This window comes from Aptenodytes patagonicus, chromosome 8, assembly GCF_965638725.1.
Source record: "Aptenodytes patagonicus chromosome 8, bAptPat1.pri.cur, whole genome shotgun sequence".
In the NCBI taxonomy this organism is placed as follows: Eukaryota; Metazoa; Chordata; class Aves; order Sphenisciformes; family Spheniscidae; genus Aptenodytes; species Aptenodytes patagonicus.
Window position 1 is genome coordinate 23,399,409 of NC_134956.1, and position 17,419 is coordinate 23,416,827.

The following is a 17,419-nucleotide window of genomic DNA, read 5'->3' on the forward strand; positions in this document are numbered from 1 at the left end:
GCCTTGAAAAATCAATGAATTAACTACAGTTCTTCAGTGAATTTTATATTTCTTCATGGATAGAAGCTCATTAAGTTAAAACACAGCATGCAGAAAGAAGTCAACAGTTCAACTTGGAAACAGTTTAAGGTTTAAAAGTATTTTGAACACTGTAAGCCTGATCAAAACAAATATTAAAAAACAGTGATCTGACAAAATAAAATCTCATCTACTGTGTTTTAGTACTGATTTGTAACTATACTTCCATAATGTTTTTCTGATACAAATATGGGTCTGTTGGTGCTTGCAAACTTGGATTGTTTTTGTTCAAGTCCCCCGTGTTTGCGGAGCCCGGTGTGTTTGTGTGCCGCCGCGTGGGAAGCCAGGCTGCAGTGGTCTTGTAGCTACGAGTCCAGACTTTTGATAGGAGGCCTGGAACTCATCGCCAGCTTTTCCCCCTGTAAATAGGGATAACATTCACTTTCATCAGTAAGGTGAGCATGTGCCTGCTGTGATACATGATGTAAAACTTGGGATATCTTAAGAATCTTAGCTGGGAATTGCTAGAGCAATGCAACGGGGGAAATGGGATTGCTGGTTCTGTTTGATGTAGAAGCTGAGTTTGCATACACGCCCGAGCTGCTGCGGTGAATCATCCGCTGTCCTGAAGTCCTTACCAGCACTGGCGAGGTTGATAACCTCATGGATTTCAGGAGATGGCAAACAGAAGCTTGGCATGAAGCAGCTCATCTTCGAAATGCATTCTTGAGCCACCTCCTAGTATCTATTTAATAGCACAGACTGTACTGTAGGATTACCACATCTAGTGGTAAAGATGGTCTTTAATTCTTGGTGCTTATAAAGCCCTCCTGATGACCTAGCTTCTGTTCATCTGGCTAAATCACTGCAGATGTGCACTTAAGATAGTGAGGCTTCAAGATGGATCGATGTCTTTTGAGAAGTGTTTATCTGGAAAGTATGCTAATGGTGCTGCAGTGCTGGTAGTCCAGTGCTTCCTGTGTTTCCCAGGAACAAAGGCATACGGTTCAGCTGCTGTGTGGCTTTGTAGTCACCGGGGAAGATCAGGTGATGTCTGAATAATACCATGTGTGTAGGAGGTGGGGGGGGATCCACTTATCGTGTTGGCCAGACATTGACATCCCCACCCAAATGACTAATGTGAACTCGGAGCAACTCCCTACAGATTAGTTCATTTAAATGTCTTATCTACCCATTCTGCCTTGAGAATTTCTTCTTAAGTATTCTGCGTTTGCCTGCAGTTACTGTGGCAGCCTCACTAGCAGCAGCCCCGGCAGTACAGCTGTCACTTGAGTCTTGGCAAAGGTCTGCTACAAACAGCTGTTTGCAGGCATTTATAATATGTAAAAATTCTTACTCTGAAGCTCAATACATAGAAAACCACGTATACACTTTGGTTTTGTGTGCATTCATAAGCCGCTGTGCATGCAGCTGCGGGGTGCTGTCACTTGCATGGACAAATATTTGCATACACAACTCTTGCACACCCTAACATGGGGATTTGCCTATACACCTTCACATCAACATTTGATCAGTGTGGGTAAGAGCCACATGGCTGTGAGTGATTTTATGCACGCAGATGTGCATATTAAAAAATAAAGGCTTGTTTGGAAATGTTTTTAGCACAAAGCTTCCTAACTAGCTCTTGTAATTTCCACACTTTTTTTTAATCTAGCGTTGCACCAAGCAGGATACATGTCATTAACTTTTCTTACAAAAGCAAGGTAGAGAGGTGTAAGGGATTGCCCAAGCTCACATGTCCAGATTGAGAGCGTTGAGTCCTGAATCTTCAACTGGATTGTGTTGTCATTTGAAAATGAACCATTTATAAATATGAGTGATGGTGCAGACATCCTTAAAGGAATTTGGAATGGAAATGAAGGCTAAAGATTTCCTTTTGTGCCCTAATTAACCTCTGCCTACAAAACTGGAGATTTAAATATACTATTGGGCTTTTCTTTTTGTCTGAGCTATGTGCCATACCCTAATTGGAAAGTATTTCTTATTACTGTTTTGAGTGTCCAGCGTAGCCTGTAACTTCTGCCAAGACGTAGCCTCCTAGTAAGCAAAGGCAAGGTTTCATCAATGTCAGGCTTTTAAAATTACATGCTTCCAGAAGTGCAAGTTCAACTTGAAACCTCTCCTAAGGAGTTAAACACCCAGCCACGATTGTTGCTGTGCTCTGAAACTCAGCAGAAGTGTGTGATTCACAGTCTGCACGAGGCTCACATGATGATGGCTTTGAAGGGTTACTGTGTCCCCAGGCTCTAGATCGAATATAATTTGGTTGGAGATGGCAAAGACTGGATTTGAAGTGCAGCACCTGTAGGAATAGCAAGTGGTAGGCCACGATGCTTCAAACCCAAAGCATTTCAAAAGGGGCTTAATGATTCCAGCATTGGTGAAAGACGTGTATGTAGCTGAAATTACAGTCTGAGAGAGTATTAGGAACTTAGGTACATTCGTGTGTAATTCATACTTGGAAATCCTGTACTTTGGGGCAAAATGGAATAGAAAAGATTTGTCATATCAGTGCTTACCAACCCAATTGCAGACGCCAAAGAGAGCAGCCTGTACAAATAACTTGTATGCAGTTGCTTGATTATAGATGAAGAAACTGGGGTTTCAGGGCTCCCGGTTGCAATGACGCTGGGTGCAAGCCGGGAGAGGAGGAGGACTGAGGAGGTCAGGATCTGAACTGGAGCTGGTAGTGCTTAATTTGGTGGTATCTTCCCAACAAGCTGCATCTTGAGATGCTTTACCAGAGTTAGCCAATATAATTACAGGGTTAAACAACAAATAATAGCAGAGGCATAGAAGAGCCGAGAGGTGTGTTTGGCAGAAGGCCCTTGGCTGCTGGAAACACTGTGTCATAGGCATGGGTCCGGAGCTTTGCATTTAGATAGCGAAGCAACTTGTTCCACCCTTTAAATTGGCATCAAGGTGCAAACCAGAAGCTGCGTGGGGAGAAATGGTTGGTCAGCCTCATCTTCCCCACACAGCGTTAGTATGCTCTTCCCTCCAGAGGGTATGCAAGCTGGCGTGCCCTGCAGCATGCTGTAGAAAAAAACCTCCTGTTGCTGGCATTAACCTTACGTGGCTGAGTTCTTGGTTTTCCCTGATAAACCACCTGGGCAGGCAGCCGTGCTGGGAGTATCGGGTTAGCATCCCCACTAATGAGTTAAGGGTTTCACTTTGGCCAAGCATGTGGCAGGAAAAAGGCCTGGGCGGGTGAAAACAGAAGCAAAGGCTTCAGCCCAATTCTGTGTAATGGTTTGTTTGCATAATGTGTTGGGATACGGGTGGATCCCAAAGCAGCTTGCAGGGTGGGTGCCGTGTCCTTGCTGCTGGGACACTGCCAGAGCATGCCTGGGAGGGAGGGGGAAAGTTTCCAACTGGAAACCATCGAGGGTGACACGCTGGGGAAAATAAACCGCTCAGTCTGCAATGCTGGCCAGCACGAAAAAGCCCCGTGGGCCTGTGTGTGCTGAGGAGGTGGCCCGGGGCTGGGGCGAGGTGGCCGTCCCCTGAGTCATCGCTGCCGTCTCCTCCAGCCTGGCAGTGGCAGGGAGCCCATGACCCTGTGCCGCGGGGCGCGCCGGGCTGCCCGGGCCATGCCGGATGCGTTGTGCAAGAGTAGGTGGGTGACTGTAAGCCATCGCCACCAGCAGCTGTTTCTTCAGCCTTTGCATGCTTAATTGTTTTGTCCTGCCCAGCTGATCGTGGTGTAACATGTCCTATTTAAAATGTAGATCCAAACAGCCAGAAGTAGGTTGCTGCGGAGAGGTGGCACTGTCCTTTCTGCAAGAGTAAGGAGATCGCCTTCAGGGATTCCCACTGGGGCCGTCCGCCTCAGTCGCATCAAGCTGGGTGTTACTTGGTGGGGTACCTTCACCGCTGGTAAACACAATGCTAGGCTCAGGTGGGTTACCCACAGCAGAACTGTCACTGGGATGTACAGGGGGGATCATTTTATATAGGGATGCGGTCGTCTTCCCCCTTTGGAAATGGTGTCTGTCTTCCAGATTCCCTGCTCCACGCCAGTGCAAAAGCCGCTTAGGTATTTAATCTATGGAAACAGTGAAAAAGGAGATTTTTGTATCATTAGCCTTATATCTTCAGTCTCCTGTTTAAAGACATGGTGGATGTGAGGGTTTGAAAATGCTCTTGGTGTATGGGGGGGCACTGTTGAGTGCCATTCTTCATGGAGAGGGGAGAAGTGCAGCTTGGTGTGGAAGAAGTGATGGTGAGCCCTTTGCAGTAGAAAGAGAGAACCTGACATGGGGCTTTTTCCAGGAAGCACAAGAAAGAACCAAGAGGAGTTTCATCTCGCCACAAGCAAACAAAAAAATTAATTTTCAAAGTGCTTCACAAAGCTGTTCAGTAGCTGTATGGGTATGATTTTTAATGACACAAGACAGAAACTGAAATTTGCTGCTGCTGTCTTCCCCTACTAAATGACGGCTGCTGGGCAGCTTTCCAATGGCAGGCTATAGGGATTTATTTTGAAAAGCATTGAATTAGCCCTTCAGCACCCCATAAATATTAGGCACAGGGGCAGCTGAATAAATGGAGACCCAGAAGAGGAGCGGTGACTTCCTTTGGGTGGCCAGCGGCACGGTGGTGCCGGAGGCGAGGACAAGCCCCGGTCCCTGCGGCCACCTCCTGCCCGAGGAGCGGAGCTAATGCATCTCTTGGCACAGCTCATGCTGAGGTTGCCTCAGAAACCTTTCTTAGAATAAACTCTTCGGCAGAAGCAGGGAGGAGCGGGTGCTTCTCAGAATGAATTGCATCTGCATCATGCAGCACCGCTTCCTCTTTTTCAAATTTCCAATCGTGGACGGTCAGCATCACCCCCATGTCTGAGATTTAATGATACTTGCTTTACAAGAGGGACTTTTCCAACTTTACCTAGAAAAGAGCTAACCCGAAACCCAGCACTTGCGGTTAGCCAGCTTCCGTCAGTGGCTTTAGTCAGTTCGTCTGTTGAAGCAGAGGAAGCTGCAACTGTGACGGGAAGAGGGAGCTGACTGCACACCAGGATCCCGGTGCCTCCGCTTGCAGGAGGACCACAGCAGACAGTGCATAACTGCATTGGTATGCGAGGTGCCAGCAGCCGGGATGGCGCGCAGCGGGACGAGGGACAGGCAGGAAAAGGGATCAAGGGGGGAGCCTTTCCCTTCATGGCTCAGTGCCTCTAAAAAACTACCAAACCCCCAGTGAAAGATGTAAGGCTGTATCTTTAAAGGCACCCCGGTGTTCAGTTAAAGTTCAGCAGAAACTAGATCATCAAGATATAAATCTTTTATTCAACCTTGAATAGAAGCGCTCTGCAGAGGGAGCGCTGCTGGCAGGCACGGGGCCGAGAGCCGGGCTGGCTGCCGCACGCCGGCCCAGCGGGCTTGTCAGTGACTGACCTTTCTGCATTCCTGCTTATTTCCGTTCTCACCGTCTCTGCTTGAAGCATCATTATTTATTTATTTAACAGAAAACACACCCACCCCCCCGCCCAAGGGACAGGCGCTCGGGCACAAGTCTGCATTTCAGCAGGCTGGTCATACAGGCCCCCGAGCTTCTCTCTGCGGTGCTGGTGGAGGTTGTAGGAACAGGCTGAAGGTTTCCCATGCAAAGCCAGAGCAAAGGGGCATGGGATTGTGTGTGCAGAGAGGAGAAGGAGGAGGAAGAGGAAGAGGTGTGCCCCTGCGTGCTGGCAGCATCCCTGCTGCCCTCTCCGGAGAGGTCCCAGCAGCCACCATGGGTCAGCAAGTTCACTGGTGCCTGTGTTACCTGCATCGATGTGGTTTTACCTGCACGTCTGTCCCCATGGTTCCTCACCTCAAGGTGTTTGCCAGGCTTTTTGGGTGAACATCCCCTTATTTCTTGCTGGGTGGCAGCTGGATGCATCCAGGTGAACTCTGGGTTTGAGTCGTGCCAACAAGCTACATGAAACCTGAACAGGAGTGCAGGTTAGGTCCAGCCCCATGACACAGGCAATGTGATGCATAGGTCCTTCCCTAAGCTTGTCTCTGCACAGAAAATTTCCAGGTGCCCCCTGTTAACTCTTTCACAGATGGAGCAGGACTTAGCAGTGGCATTGCCAGTTCCAGGCTCAAAAGTGAGTCCTATCCTCACAGCTCAGGAGACTGCTTGGGGGACCGTGAGTCTTGTCTGCTTTTCATTAGCCTTCTCCTTTCTCAGCTTGTGGAGTTCATGTGGAGCATTTTTGTTTTTCATCTTTCACCATTGCCAGGAGAACTGGAGAGGCACTTTGTTTTTTTTTTTTTCAAGTGGAAACCAAGATTTCCCATACTCAAGTAACTTCAAGAGCTGGGGCTTTCAGAAAACCAGTGAGTATGAAACTTCTGACAAGCCTGCAGAAGCTGGCAATGCTATAACGCTCGCTGGTTTGATTTCATCATCCGAGACTGCCCGTCACCTTCCCTGCCTGTAATGATCAAGTTGCCGCCTCTGCAGCAGCGACAGCATTTGCTTATATTGCAAAGTAACGTTAGAAAAGGTTTGGGGTATTTGTTAATAAAATGTTGCTGGTTGGGAAAGGTTGGTGTTTCCAGGGTCCTGCTCCCCTCGTCTCCTTCATCCTTCACAAGGATGGGGCTTGGAAAGCTCTGGGGATGGGCTTGGAAAGCTCTCCTCTTTGGGAGCAAGTAAAGTAACAGTATTTCCACAGCAGGTAAGGAATGGGCGGGAGGTGGGCAGGAGCTTCAGGGCTCTGCTCTTGCATCTGCCTAGAAACCTCAGGACACGGACCTGAGGGTCCAGGCGAACCTGTGAATATCAATTGCGTTTTAGTCTAATTTGCCTTGTCTTTGAAAACCTCTCGCCTGGAGGAGAGCGGGGAGGGGAGTAGCAGTTGTTTTAGTTTGTTTTTCCGGTGTGGGGAGGGGAAATACTTTCGGGGGGGAGGTGCTGGACCTGAGCAGAAGTGACGAGCCTGCCCTCTCTTCCCTAACGAGGATTTTACTACGGCTGGAAGAACGCAGGGAAATGTTGCCTGTTACTACTATTAAATCTTAATTGTGGGACTGTCGCTTCCTAAAGTCCAAAATATTTTGGCACTTGTCTTGATAAAGGCATATTTTTTTGTACATATATTTTTCCTTTTATTAGCAGAAACCATCTGCCCTTTAAACAGAGATCAGGAGAAAAAAGCCTTCCTGGCAGTTTTGCATCATGTGGGAATCCTGTGGTGCGCTGCATGGGAAAGGGCCTGCTTTCTGCCTTTTAATCTCGGCAATAGTAAACTCCAAGCAGATCAGAAGCAACTAATTTAAGATGATGAATCTTGGCATCGCATCTGAATTGCAGAAAGGACGTGACTGTAAATCTCTATAGAGGTGCACAACCCTGATTTAAGCAGGACGGATGCTCCTGGGAATGAGTGAGCGTGGAGGGGGAGCAGAGAGGTGGGGGAGCGGGTTAGGGATTTAGCGGGAGTTAGAGATTTAGGCAGGGAATGGCAAAAAGCCAAAGAGAGTTTGCAGTGCCATAAAAATAAGCCGTAGGTTTGAGAGAAAGCCCAGCGAAGAGCCTGGCCTGCGAAGTGGGGCGAACTTTGGTCGCCGTTAATCAGTGATGTTGATCGATCTTTGGTTTGGGATACTGTTAATCTAGTAGGCTATTACCATTTCATCTGGTTTGTTTAAAATATTGCCAGTTGTTGCAGTGTCACCTATGAGAGTGCACACATCCTTACCTCATCTAGCGTTAGTTTAAAATCCATTTTAGAGAGTATCTCCAGCGTGGGAGGAGAACCAGACTAGATAGGAAACCAGTTCAGTGTTGAAATTTAAGGTGTCAAGATGCGGTGTGCAGCCCTCCTCCTGTTTTGTGGCTTTCTATTCCGTTCCTGCTTTTATTTTTAACATCACTGGTGTGTATGTGAGTGTACGTGTGAGCCTCTATGTACATATTAATAAAACCGAGCATGTGTCCACTGAAGTTCCTGACTGTAACTTAAACATGGAATATTAGAGAATTTGTATGCCTGAATGAAGACTTTATTATAAGCAATTCATTGTAATTTAATCTGTCCCACATTTTAGCCTGAACCAGCCAGTCAGAATATGAATTTTTTTCTTTTTTCTTTTTCATTAAAAAAAAGTATTTCAACTATGAGAGTATTTCCAGGTAGAACATGGTTTCTTTCATTAGAAAGCACAACCAAACTTTGCTTGACCAAAAAAGCAAACCAGCTTTATCAGCAGAAAATCTCCAACAAACACAAATTAAAAGACTGTAAGATGGCAGCAGATTTCTAGCACTGGAAAATGCTTGTCCAGACATGAAATCTGGGCTGGTTTATTGTCCAGTGTTCATGTATCACACTGAAATGTATCTGAAAAAGAAATGGCTGGGGAGAGTGAGTTGCTGGAAAAGAAAAGCCAACAATAAGCAGCCTTAATTTTCAGTAGTTACATCTGAAGTGCCTCATTGCCTGTAGCAGGCAATTTTGCAAACTTTCCAGTAAGATGCAAATGAAAATAACTACAGAGCTCGTGTATCTGAGGAATGTCCCCGTGTGGCATTAAAGATCTGTCTGCACTCAGCCACTCGGGTGCAGATTTTCATTTGGCAAATGCTAATTGTGAATTCGTGTGTGATTCTCAGGAGAGAAACCTGGACTGGTTCCCCCGGATGCGGGCCATGTCGCTTGTGAGCAGCGACTCGGAAGGAGAGCAGAATGAGCTGAGGAACTTGCAGGAGAAGTTGGAGTCCACCATGAAGCTTGTGACCAACCTCTCTGGCCAGCTGTCAGAGCTTAAAGATCAGGTAAGGGAGAGCTGGCTGCGAACGTGCGGCCACGCATTGGTACAGGCAGGACAAAGGTCCTGCAAGCCGGTTGTACAAAGTGGGGTTTTACAGCTCCATGGGTTCTGCAAACCCCGTGAAGAACTCTTCTGAAGTAACTCGTGTTTAGGAAAGAAGTGAGCAAACAGTGTCCCTCCAAAGCCCTGTGCCCCAGCTGACCTGCCTGGCAGTGCTAACTGAACCGGTGTAGTCCAAAGTGGCCACCTCCAGAAAGGGAAAACTTGCGTTAAAAAAATCAAAGCTGAAGTTAACTTAAATCATGCATCATTAAACCAGCTGCATCGCTGGTGCAGGCAGCCTGTACGTATGTATGTGGTGTTGTTGTTACAGGTTTTGACCCTAAAACCTTAGCACGATCCTGTAAGTCAGAGGGTGTGATAGAAGTGCTGTGTTGCTGCGCGGACCTCAAAACCCACTGAGAAACTGGAGAAATATTTGAGTGCACTGGTCTCCTCTGATAGCACAGCTATCACTGTGCTGCTAATGCAGATATAATTTGGCTGCTGTCACGCTTTAGACTGCAGCATAGACAGACATACCCACAGAAATACTTCGCGCTGCAGCGTGTATTGCTGCTGCTTAACACGTGAATGCTGCATAGACCTCTGAGTATTTTTTCGGTGCAGCGGTTCTTTCTGTAGCAAGAGTTCAAGGACTTGTGTTAACTTTTGGCGTGGCTGGGGATCGTGGGGATTGTTCCCAGCCCAAACCCAGCGATGGCTTTGTGAAAGCCACAGAGGCAGCAGGGCTTTATTTCACGTCCGTACGGATTACAGCCTAACTGGAAGTACAAGGGAAAATGCTGTTGCCTGCCCTGGTGGGAGCTGTTTGTGGCGGCAAAGTGACTAGCTGCTTATCTTTATGGATTAATAACCCGAGCCAGATGGTTCAATTAGTTAAGTTTATATAGATACCGGCACTGGATAAAATTAATTGCTGACTTGCACACTATGGTATCCTGGGGCAGTCAATGGAATTGCCCAGGGCAGAAGTGGCTAACAGATTTGGTATGTTATCTTTTCAGACGTGATCTGCCTACTGTAGCACAGTTGGCACAACTCTCTCCAATACTAATCGGATTTCTGCTTCCCATCTCTGCTCTGGGTTGGCCGGGTTTCTCTGTAAGCCAGTTATCTTCATGGAGACATGAGTCTGTGGAAGCCAGTATTGACTGAGAACCCGTCTCCCTGCCTTCCGATCACGCTCTGCATTTCTGATGGAGCTGGGCCCTTTTACCCGGCACCCCACAGAGCACAAGGAAGGGATTAACGTGTAGGATTGGGAGCAGAAAACCTTGCTGCTCTTGGCTGTAATTAGTTTTCAGACACTGTGCCATGGACCCCCTCGCTCTAGTTGGTTTTGAGGATGGAGGATAGAGGCAGTTGCTCTTTTGTCTGTGCTTTAATACTTGCCGGGTAGTGGTTTTGCTATTTTTCCTGGAAACAATTATCTTGAAACATGTGTCTTACGTCTTCTTGTTGAAGGGTCTGACTCAAAGTGGTCTGCAGTCACCAGGAGTCTTTCCATCGGCTGCAGCCAGCTCTGGATCAGAATGCATTTATTTCTGAAGCTTGCAGCTCTTGGCTGACCAAGCACTAAAAACCCTTCTCGCTCTTTGTGAAAATAAGAATGAAGGATTTAGCTTTTAGAGAGCTGTTTGACTGTAAAAGCAGAAGAGGAAACCAGCTTCATTAATGTTGTGATAGCTTTTAGGAATTCCCCTAAGTACTGTTATTGAGAGCCCTGCTTAAATTGCAGGATGCTCCAATTACGTGACAAAATCAGTATATCCCTCTTCCTGACCAGGAACTGTCTCCAGGAAAAGGAACTAACTCAGGGAACTTTTATTTGTATTTATTTTCTTGTAATTAAATAAAGGGAAAAGCTCTCATTCATTTGCTTTTCAAGCTCGTTAAGTTTCTGGAGACTAATTATTAGAAACTGAAATCCAGCATGCCTGCTTTCACAAAGAAGTGCACCAAGAGCCATTAAAATCTTGATCACTTTAATTCTGTGCAAAAAGGTTACAACATAATTGTCTGCAACAGCAGGGGATTAGATGTAATCACCCAGAAGTCCTTTCCAGCGCCATCCTCTGATGTTAGTAAGCGTGAGGCATCTCTAATAGACGTTGGCTTCTCACTCGGGATGGTTCCCTCACACCAGCCGGCACCCCTGACCTCCGTCGCCGCAAGCGTGACTCATTGCTGGAGCCGCTGCTCGGGTTGGCTTCATTCGAGCGGGCTGGCAAGCAGCAGAGCGGGCAGACGCTGGCGTGTCCCTCTGTGCACGTACGGTCGGTATCCTGCTCGTGCACTTCGCACATGCCCTGGTCCCGTTCCTGGAGTTAACTCCAACTCACCCGTAACCTTTGGAACGAGGCAGCGTGCATCTGTGCGGTTATAGATGATTATTGGAGAGTCTAGCTTGACTCAGGTGAACTTCAGGCCCCTTGGTTTCGTTTTTTAATCCTGTCAGCATTACTGCAGTAGCTGACTGCTCCCCTGCAATACGTCGTGCGTAGCTTTTATTGCCTTTTAGGCCCAGGTGTACAGTCGCTGCAGCTGTAGAGCTTTTGCAAGAGATTCGCTCTCCAGGTAAATGTGATAGAGATTAAAGTTGCTCCATCCTGCAGCCCTGTGCCCTCTAGACAAGCGTTACGCATCTTGCAGGATTAATAATGTTCTGCATCAACACTGCAATTGCATTTCTCTCTCTGCTGTAGGCTCGGTTGCTTTATTCTTCCCTTTTTTTAAAAGGCACGTCTTCTACGTACACCTGCGTCAGGGTGCACCATCCCTTTTTTTCTACACAGCATGAAAAATATCTATTACAGTCCCTTTTCGTTGTTCTTTTTTCTTTCCATTTTTATTTCATGTGTCCTCCGAATCAGTTTATTGGCTGTGTGAAATCGTGGCTCTTAGTTTGCTCAGTGAAGCTAATTAGTGTAAATGGGCATTTTTTTAAATGAAGTCCTCATTGCCTCTCTGCATTTCCAACTTGTGGGTTATCTTAGAAACAGTTAAAAAAAAATCCCAGCTGGTTCAGCAGGGGAGTAGCTTGTGTGTGTGTCTGAGACCGGAGAGTGATGGGAAGACCCCTCTCCTGCTCCCGTTTGCCTGCAAAGCATTACAAGCCTTTTGTGAAAATAGACTTCAAAAGTGCGGTACAGAGGACTGGGAGGTGTGACCTGTCCTCGGGAGGCTGCGGTCATCTTCCTGGAAAGGTAAAATAACAGTTCTGCCTCCCTTGGGTCAGGCGATGAGCAAGGCACTTGGGCTGCAGTCGAGTTTAATTATGGTTTCAAGAGGAATTACCGTATTTCAGTCCTTTCCCTAGTGGTTAAATGAGTGTAATTATACACAGCTAGCCTGAGTGAAAGCAATGGTATGCGCAGTGCTGTACGGCCCGTGGGACATGGAGGAGCCTTTTGGAGGTTGCCCAGAACTGCCTGTTTTGACCAATTCCTTTCCCCACAATGAACTCCAGACCTGAGGTTGGCTGCCAGCCGGCTGCCCCAGCGTGCCAGGGTACCCTGTGCCGGAGACGGGAAGACTATTCACCATCGCCAAAACTGGAGTCTTTAAACAAATACATTCAAGCGCATGTTACAAATGAACTGAATGTGTGAGCACGCTATCTCCCTTCTCCTGGAGTTACTTCCACAAGCAATTCTATTGGCTGACATTTGTCATTAAATATCCGAAAACTGGAAAAAATTAGATTGTGGATGTAGCTGTTACAGGAAAAGCATTGCAGGGAACTTAGTTAATTCTCATAAAGAAAAATACTCTAAATTGTATCTTATGCTTGAATGAAAAATTACTTTATCGGGCAAGTCAGCCAGGTTTTCCGGTGCGTGGGCGTGCTGCCAGAGTCACTGGTGGGGTCCTGCGAAGCTCTGGTGAGCCGGCTGGCCTGCCCTGGCACACCCGTGCCTGTTACCGCAGCCAGGCGTGCTCAGCCTGAGGGAAGGAGCAGCAGAAGCGGGACGTGAGCACGGCTGCTCGTGCACACCGTTGGTGCCACCACGGATCACGTACAACGGCATGGTTGTGCGTTTGCACGTTGCTTTGAGGGTGCGGGGGGCTCTCGGTGGAGCCCGGGTGCCCCAAGAGCAGCGTTGGGCTCCCCTCGCTACGGTGTTCCAGGGGCGAGGCGCTGTCCTGGCATCCTCCTCGGCACAGCTGCTGCAAGCCATCCCACGTGTCGGCTCCTCTGAATCCGAGATGCGGTCGCAGAGGGAGCGGCGGGAAGTGCGTGCAGCGATCCAGCTGTTTGCTGCTGGAGACCCTGCCCACGCCGGAGTTGTTCCTTACATGGCGTGTCGGCTTATGCAAGTTATCAGAAACCTCCCAAGGTTTGAAAAAAATGGAGTGGAGAATTGGATTGTGGCCATTTTTCAATATCAGTAATAAAAAAATGATGATCCACTTTCAGGTCATGATTGCACTAATCAGGAGAAATGTTATTTTATCTGATGGGAAGTACTGCCAAAGATTTGGCCGTCTGGCAGTGAGGTGGTTAACCTCCTGTCCCTGCCTCGCGTCTTGGCTTTTGGCAGATGGAGAGGGATGTTGGCTCGCTTCTGATGAGAGCGGGAGCACTCGAGTCTATTCCAGCAAAGACAAGGGTATTCCCAGCCTGACTTGAGGGCTCGCCCCTTTTTTCCGCCCTCTGCGTCTCGTCTGCCTTGTACGTTGGACCGGTTACAAAGAATTTCTAACGGGGGAGGTTTCTGCGAGCTGCTCTCTGCGCTAACTTGCGCTGGCCGCCTGGCTCTCCCGAGCTCTTGTCTTGCAAAACAGTAGTCAGCCGTACCAGCACGTTCATGGACGTCCCCGATGAGTGCACGAGACGGGGCTGTAGTTGCCTCTTTCATCTATTAGTGCTTGGCACAGCGGACGGAGGAGCGTTATTTGTAGAAAGTGGGTTTCAGAGTAAACGCGAACCGCAAAAGGCAGCGCCGGGTCCTTCGGCGAGCTGACGCACAGGAAGCGTCTAGGCCTAATGAGCAAACTTTTTAATTTTCCAGATGACGGAGCAGAGGAAGCAGAAACAGCGCATCGGTCTCCTAGGACACTCTCCACCCATGAATGTGAACCCGCAGCAACCGGCATAAGTCAGAAGGGTCACTTACCCCTCTCGCGGCAGCACGAGTAATGCTAACCCAGAGTTCAGATCCGACCACTGAGGCTGCTTCTGCGTACGTTCGGTTCATTTTGTAAATAACCTGTTTTTATACTATATGTATATGACTGCTACTATATAAAGTTTTGGGCATATGTATTGTAATTAGAACTGCTGGCACGGGACGGAGGTTAAACTTTGTGCCAAAGCTATCAAAATTGCCTTTTTCTTGGAAGGACTAAAGAGAGCACCTGAATTGCACTTGAAAAGAATATTTGACTATGTGACATGTATTTTGTATTTAAAAGAAAAATAGAATAGCTAGTATTTATGTTTTTATACAATTGTGCAATATGAATTATGCAATCACAATATATTTGTAACTCCTGAATGTCCTAAAGGGAGTGCACATCTTTGAATCTGGTGTGTTAGTACAATGTAATAAATGGTATAAAATTACAGGTGTAAATGAGGCTGCTGCAAAATTGTGTTACTGGTGATTTTTCATACCCTTGGACATTTTTGTACCATGTGTGTAAATACCTTGCAATGCCATATCTGTTGCCTCTTCCTCCCAGAGATAACACTGGGAATCCGTGAGCTGTTAAATTGGTATCAATTAAAGTAAAACATTACTTTGAAGCTTCCAAATGAGGAAAGCAGGAGGTATTTTTCAAGTGACTTCTTCAAAGTACTGAGGCTAGAAGAGCTCAGATACCAGGTTTTTTAAATGCTAAGATTTCTTAAAGGGAACTTTTTATGCAAAATGAAGTTTGGGATGAGGATGCACTGCTGGTGAGTCGGTGCAATCTCCTACAGGCATTTTGTGCCACGACACCGAAAACCTATCACGAGGCTGTCCAGGCTTTGCATTCGCAGTGTGTAGGATCCTTTCCTTTTTATTTTTTCATTAGAGACCTACGTGCCTGCTAAAGCTTTAGCGAACAGGCATTGCACCGACTGAAACATGACCTATCCCGTTAGGACTGTAGCTGAGCACTGACATACGTAATGCTTGTGAGAGAGCCACTGGTCTGAGGTTGGTCTGTCCCACCCCTTCCTCTCCCTCTCCCCCTCCATTTGGTGACTTTCTTTGGTTTCTGATTCTAGAGAGTATGAAAGGAAACTTTTTTCCTCCCTCCAATCTGTTGCATAGTTTTATACATGGACCTCGTTTTACAAAAGCTAACTTCTCTGCAATACTGTCTACAAGAAAAATAAAAAGAAAAAAAAAGCTGCAAACAGAGCTATGAAAATTTGTAAATGCATAAATATAGGTATTTAAATAAATGATGCAAAATACTCTACGGTCAGAGGCTGCTGGTGGTTTGTCTCCCCTCTCCAGGGTGGTGTGTGGTTGTGTCTGCTGTCGTGCTTGCCCACGCGCCCTGGAAAGCCAAGCTGCAGGGGCCTTGCAGGTAAGGACAGGACGGTGCTTCTCCCAGCTCAGAGGTTGGGCTTTTAATACTAGAGTGAGTCCTTCCTCCTCCGGCAGCAAGAGGCACTGGTGCCCCAGGAACCTCACCTGCCATCACTCCAGTTTTGGGTACTTCAGACTCTTATCACTGATATTTTAGGCTTGTCATCCTCAGACGGGAATGTGCAAGAGTTTAAAAAAAAAAAAAAAAAAAAAAAAAAAAGCTCAGCTCCAAGCAGCGTGTGCGCAGGAGCGTTGCTGACTGTGTATTTGGTTTAAGATGTAGCAGGAACTACCTGGTACAATTAATCATCTTTAATCTGGTAGGTGCACACAGCTGACTGAAAAAGGTGTGTCTCCCTACCACAGGTCATCACAAAATGTCAAAGCGACTGCATCCGAGGGGGGAGGGAGGGCAGCCTGACCAGCAGCCTCTGAGCCAGAGATTTACTGGTGAGATTGTGACTTCTTAATCATGTGTCATTTCCATACGTCTCCTGGTAAGTCTGCCTGCCTCCCCTCTGCAGCCACTGGCTCCTAGCAAGGTGTATGCAGAGGGAGCATGACGGATGCGACCGCCGTCGGGGTTGTGCAATGAAGGAGCAGGATTTCATTTTCTGTGAGCGGCAGAGACGCGTAGCTGACTCACTTCTTCCCTTCGTGCCATCCAGGGATAAGCAGACACACACAAGTCTGTCAGGCTTCCCGGAGTCTCTGCCAGTCAGGTGAGAGGGAGGAGGCTGCAGCGCAGCCTGGGAAGGCATCAGTACAAATGCTCAACATTGTTTCATCTTTACCTTAAAAAGGCAAAAACAGCGGGTGCTGCAGCAAAAGCACAAACCCCAGTCCGCGTGGTGATCCGTGTGAAAATCAGCTGTGTAAAATCTGGTGTTTTCACTTGCGGTTGTCCTTTCCCAGGAGATGGGGGGGGGATGCAAAAAGCGGTAGTTTTGTTTCTCCCTCTGGTACAGCTGCAGCACGGCGACTGAAGCGAAGCACAACCGCCGCCCTGACGGTAGAAATGAGCTGGGGCGTGGGGCAGGCGCGTTGCCTTGGGGGGGTTGTCACGTGGCGACACGGAGGGCTCGCACGGTCACACTTCGTCCCCGGCCCAAGCAGAGGCTGTATCGGCTCCTGGTCAGCAGAGGAAGCCTACTGCCGTCTTCCTCCCCTCCATCAACAAACGGGTCATTCATTTCTGCGAATTCATTTTTGCAATGAAATTTCACGCACAACCGTCACACTTTTTTTTACTTTTTTCTTCTGGCACTATTTGGTTTTCAAGACCTTTCTGGATTTTTCTTTCTGGCTTGGATCATTCTGGATGCGCCGAACTCCTCTGCCCGCCGTGGCTGTGGCAGAGGAGGTGAGGAATGGAGAAAACCCTCTTCTGGTTGGCAGCGGTTCTGACCCTGCAGCTTCTGAGGTTTAATGCCTGTGTAAGGGGTTTCCCGTTCCGGACTGAGCTCCGGCACCTCATGGCAACTTGTCGTTGATCTCAAGGAAAAGCTGCATGAGGGATTTCTTTAAATACCACATTTCAGGTATTTTTTCCACAAAAGCTGAATGTCTCTTGAAATCACAAAAAGTTTTATTAACAGTTTGGAGACTCTAAAGTGTAAGAAAACCTCCAAAACCTGAGATCAGAATCTGTAATGATACCTTTAGTTTCTTTAAGCCAGGACCTGGGAGGCTGAGCATCACCTCTGGAGATGCTGTAAGATGAGGTACGCGGCTCTCGCTGTCCACTTCTGCAGAGGTTCTGCAGTAGTATTTCTCAGGGACATCAGAAATTAACTGCACGCGGGGAATCCTTCAGAAGCGTTGAGATTGGTGTGCGTTGTTAATTGGGTGGAATAGCTACGAATATCAAAAGATAACTTCAAGGAGCAAAACTAGCACTTGCAGACCACAGCCAGAGGCGCGGACGGGGTGCAGGAGCGGACTTCCCTCTGCGTGCAGAGCCCGTGTGTGGCGGTGGCCAGGAGGAACCGGGTCCTCCCAGCCCCAGCACCAACGACCCGG

At 47.6% G+C, this 17,419-nt stretch overlaps 1 protein-coding gene across 1 annotated transcript in view; it reads left to right on the forward strand.

Annotated features, from left to right (window-relative positions):
- ITPR1 (inositol 1,4,5-trisphosphate receptor type 1) overlaps window positions 1–15,290 on the forward strand; it is a 187,309-nt gene extending 172,019 nt beyond the window's left edge. Inside the window, exons 61-62 of the mRNA XM_076346702.1 lie at window positions 8,647–8,808; window positions 13,883–15,290. Of these exons, the coding sequence (XP_076202817.1) occupies window positions 8,647–8,808; window positions 13,883–13,969 (249 nt within the window). The 3' untranslated portion in view covers window positions 13,970–15,290. The remainder of the gene's footprint in view (window positions 1–8,646; window positions 8,809–13,882) is intronic.
- Window positions 15,291–17,419: the final 2,129 nt, after the last annotated feature.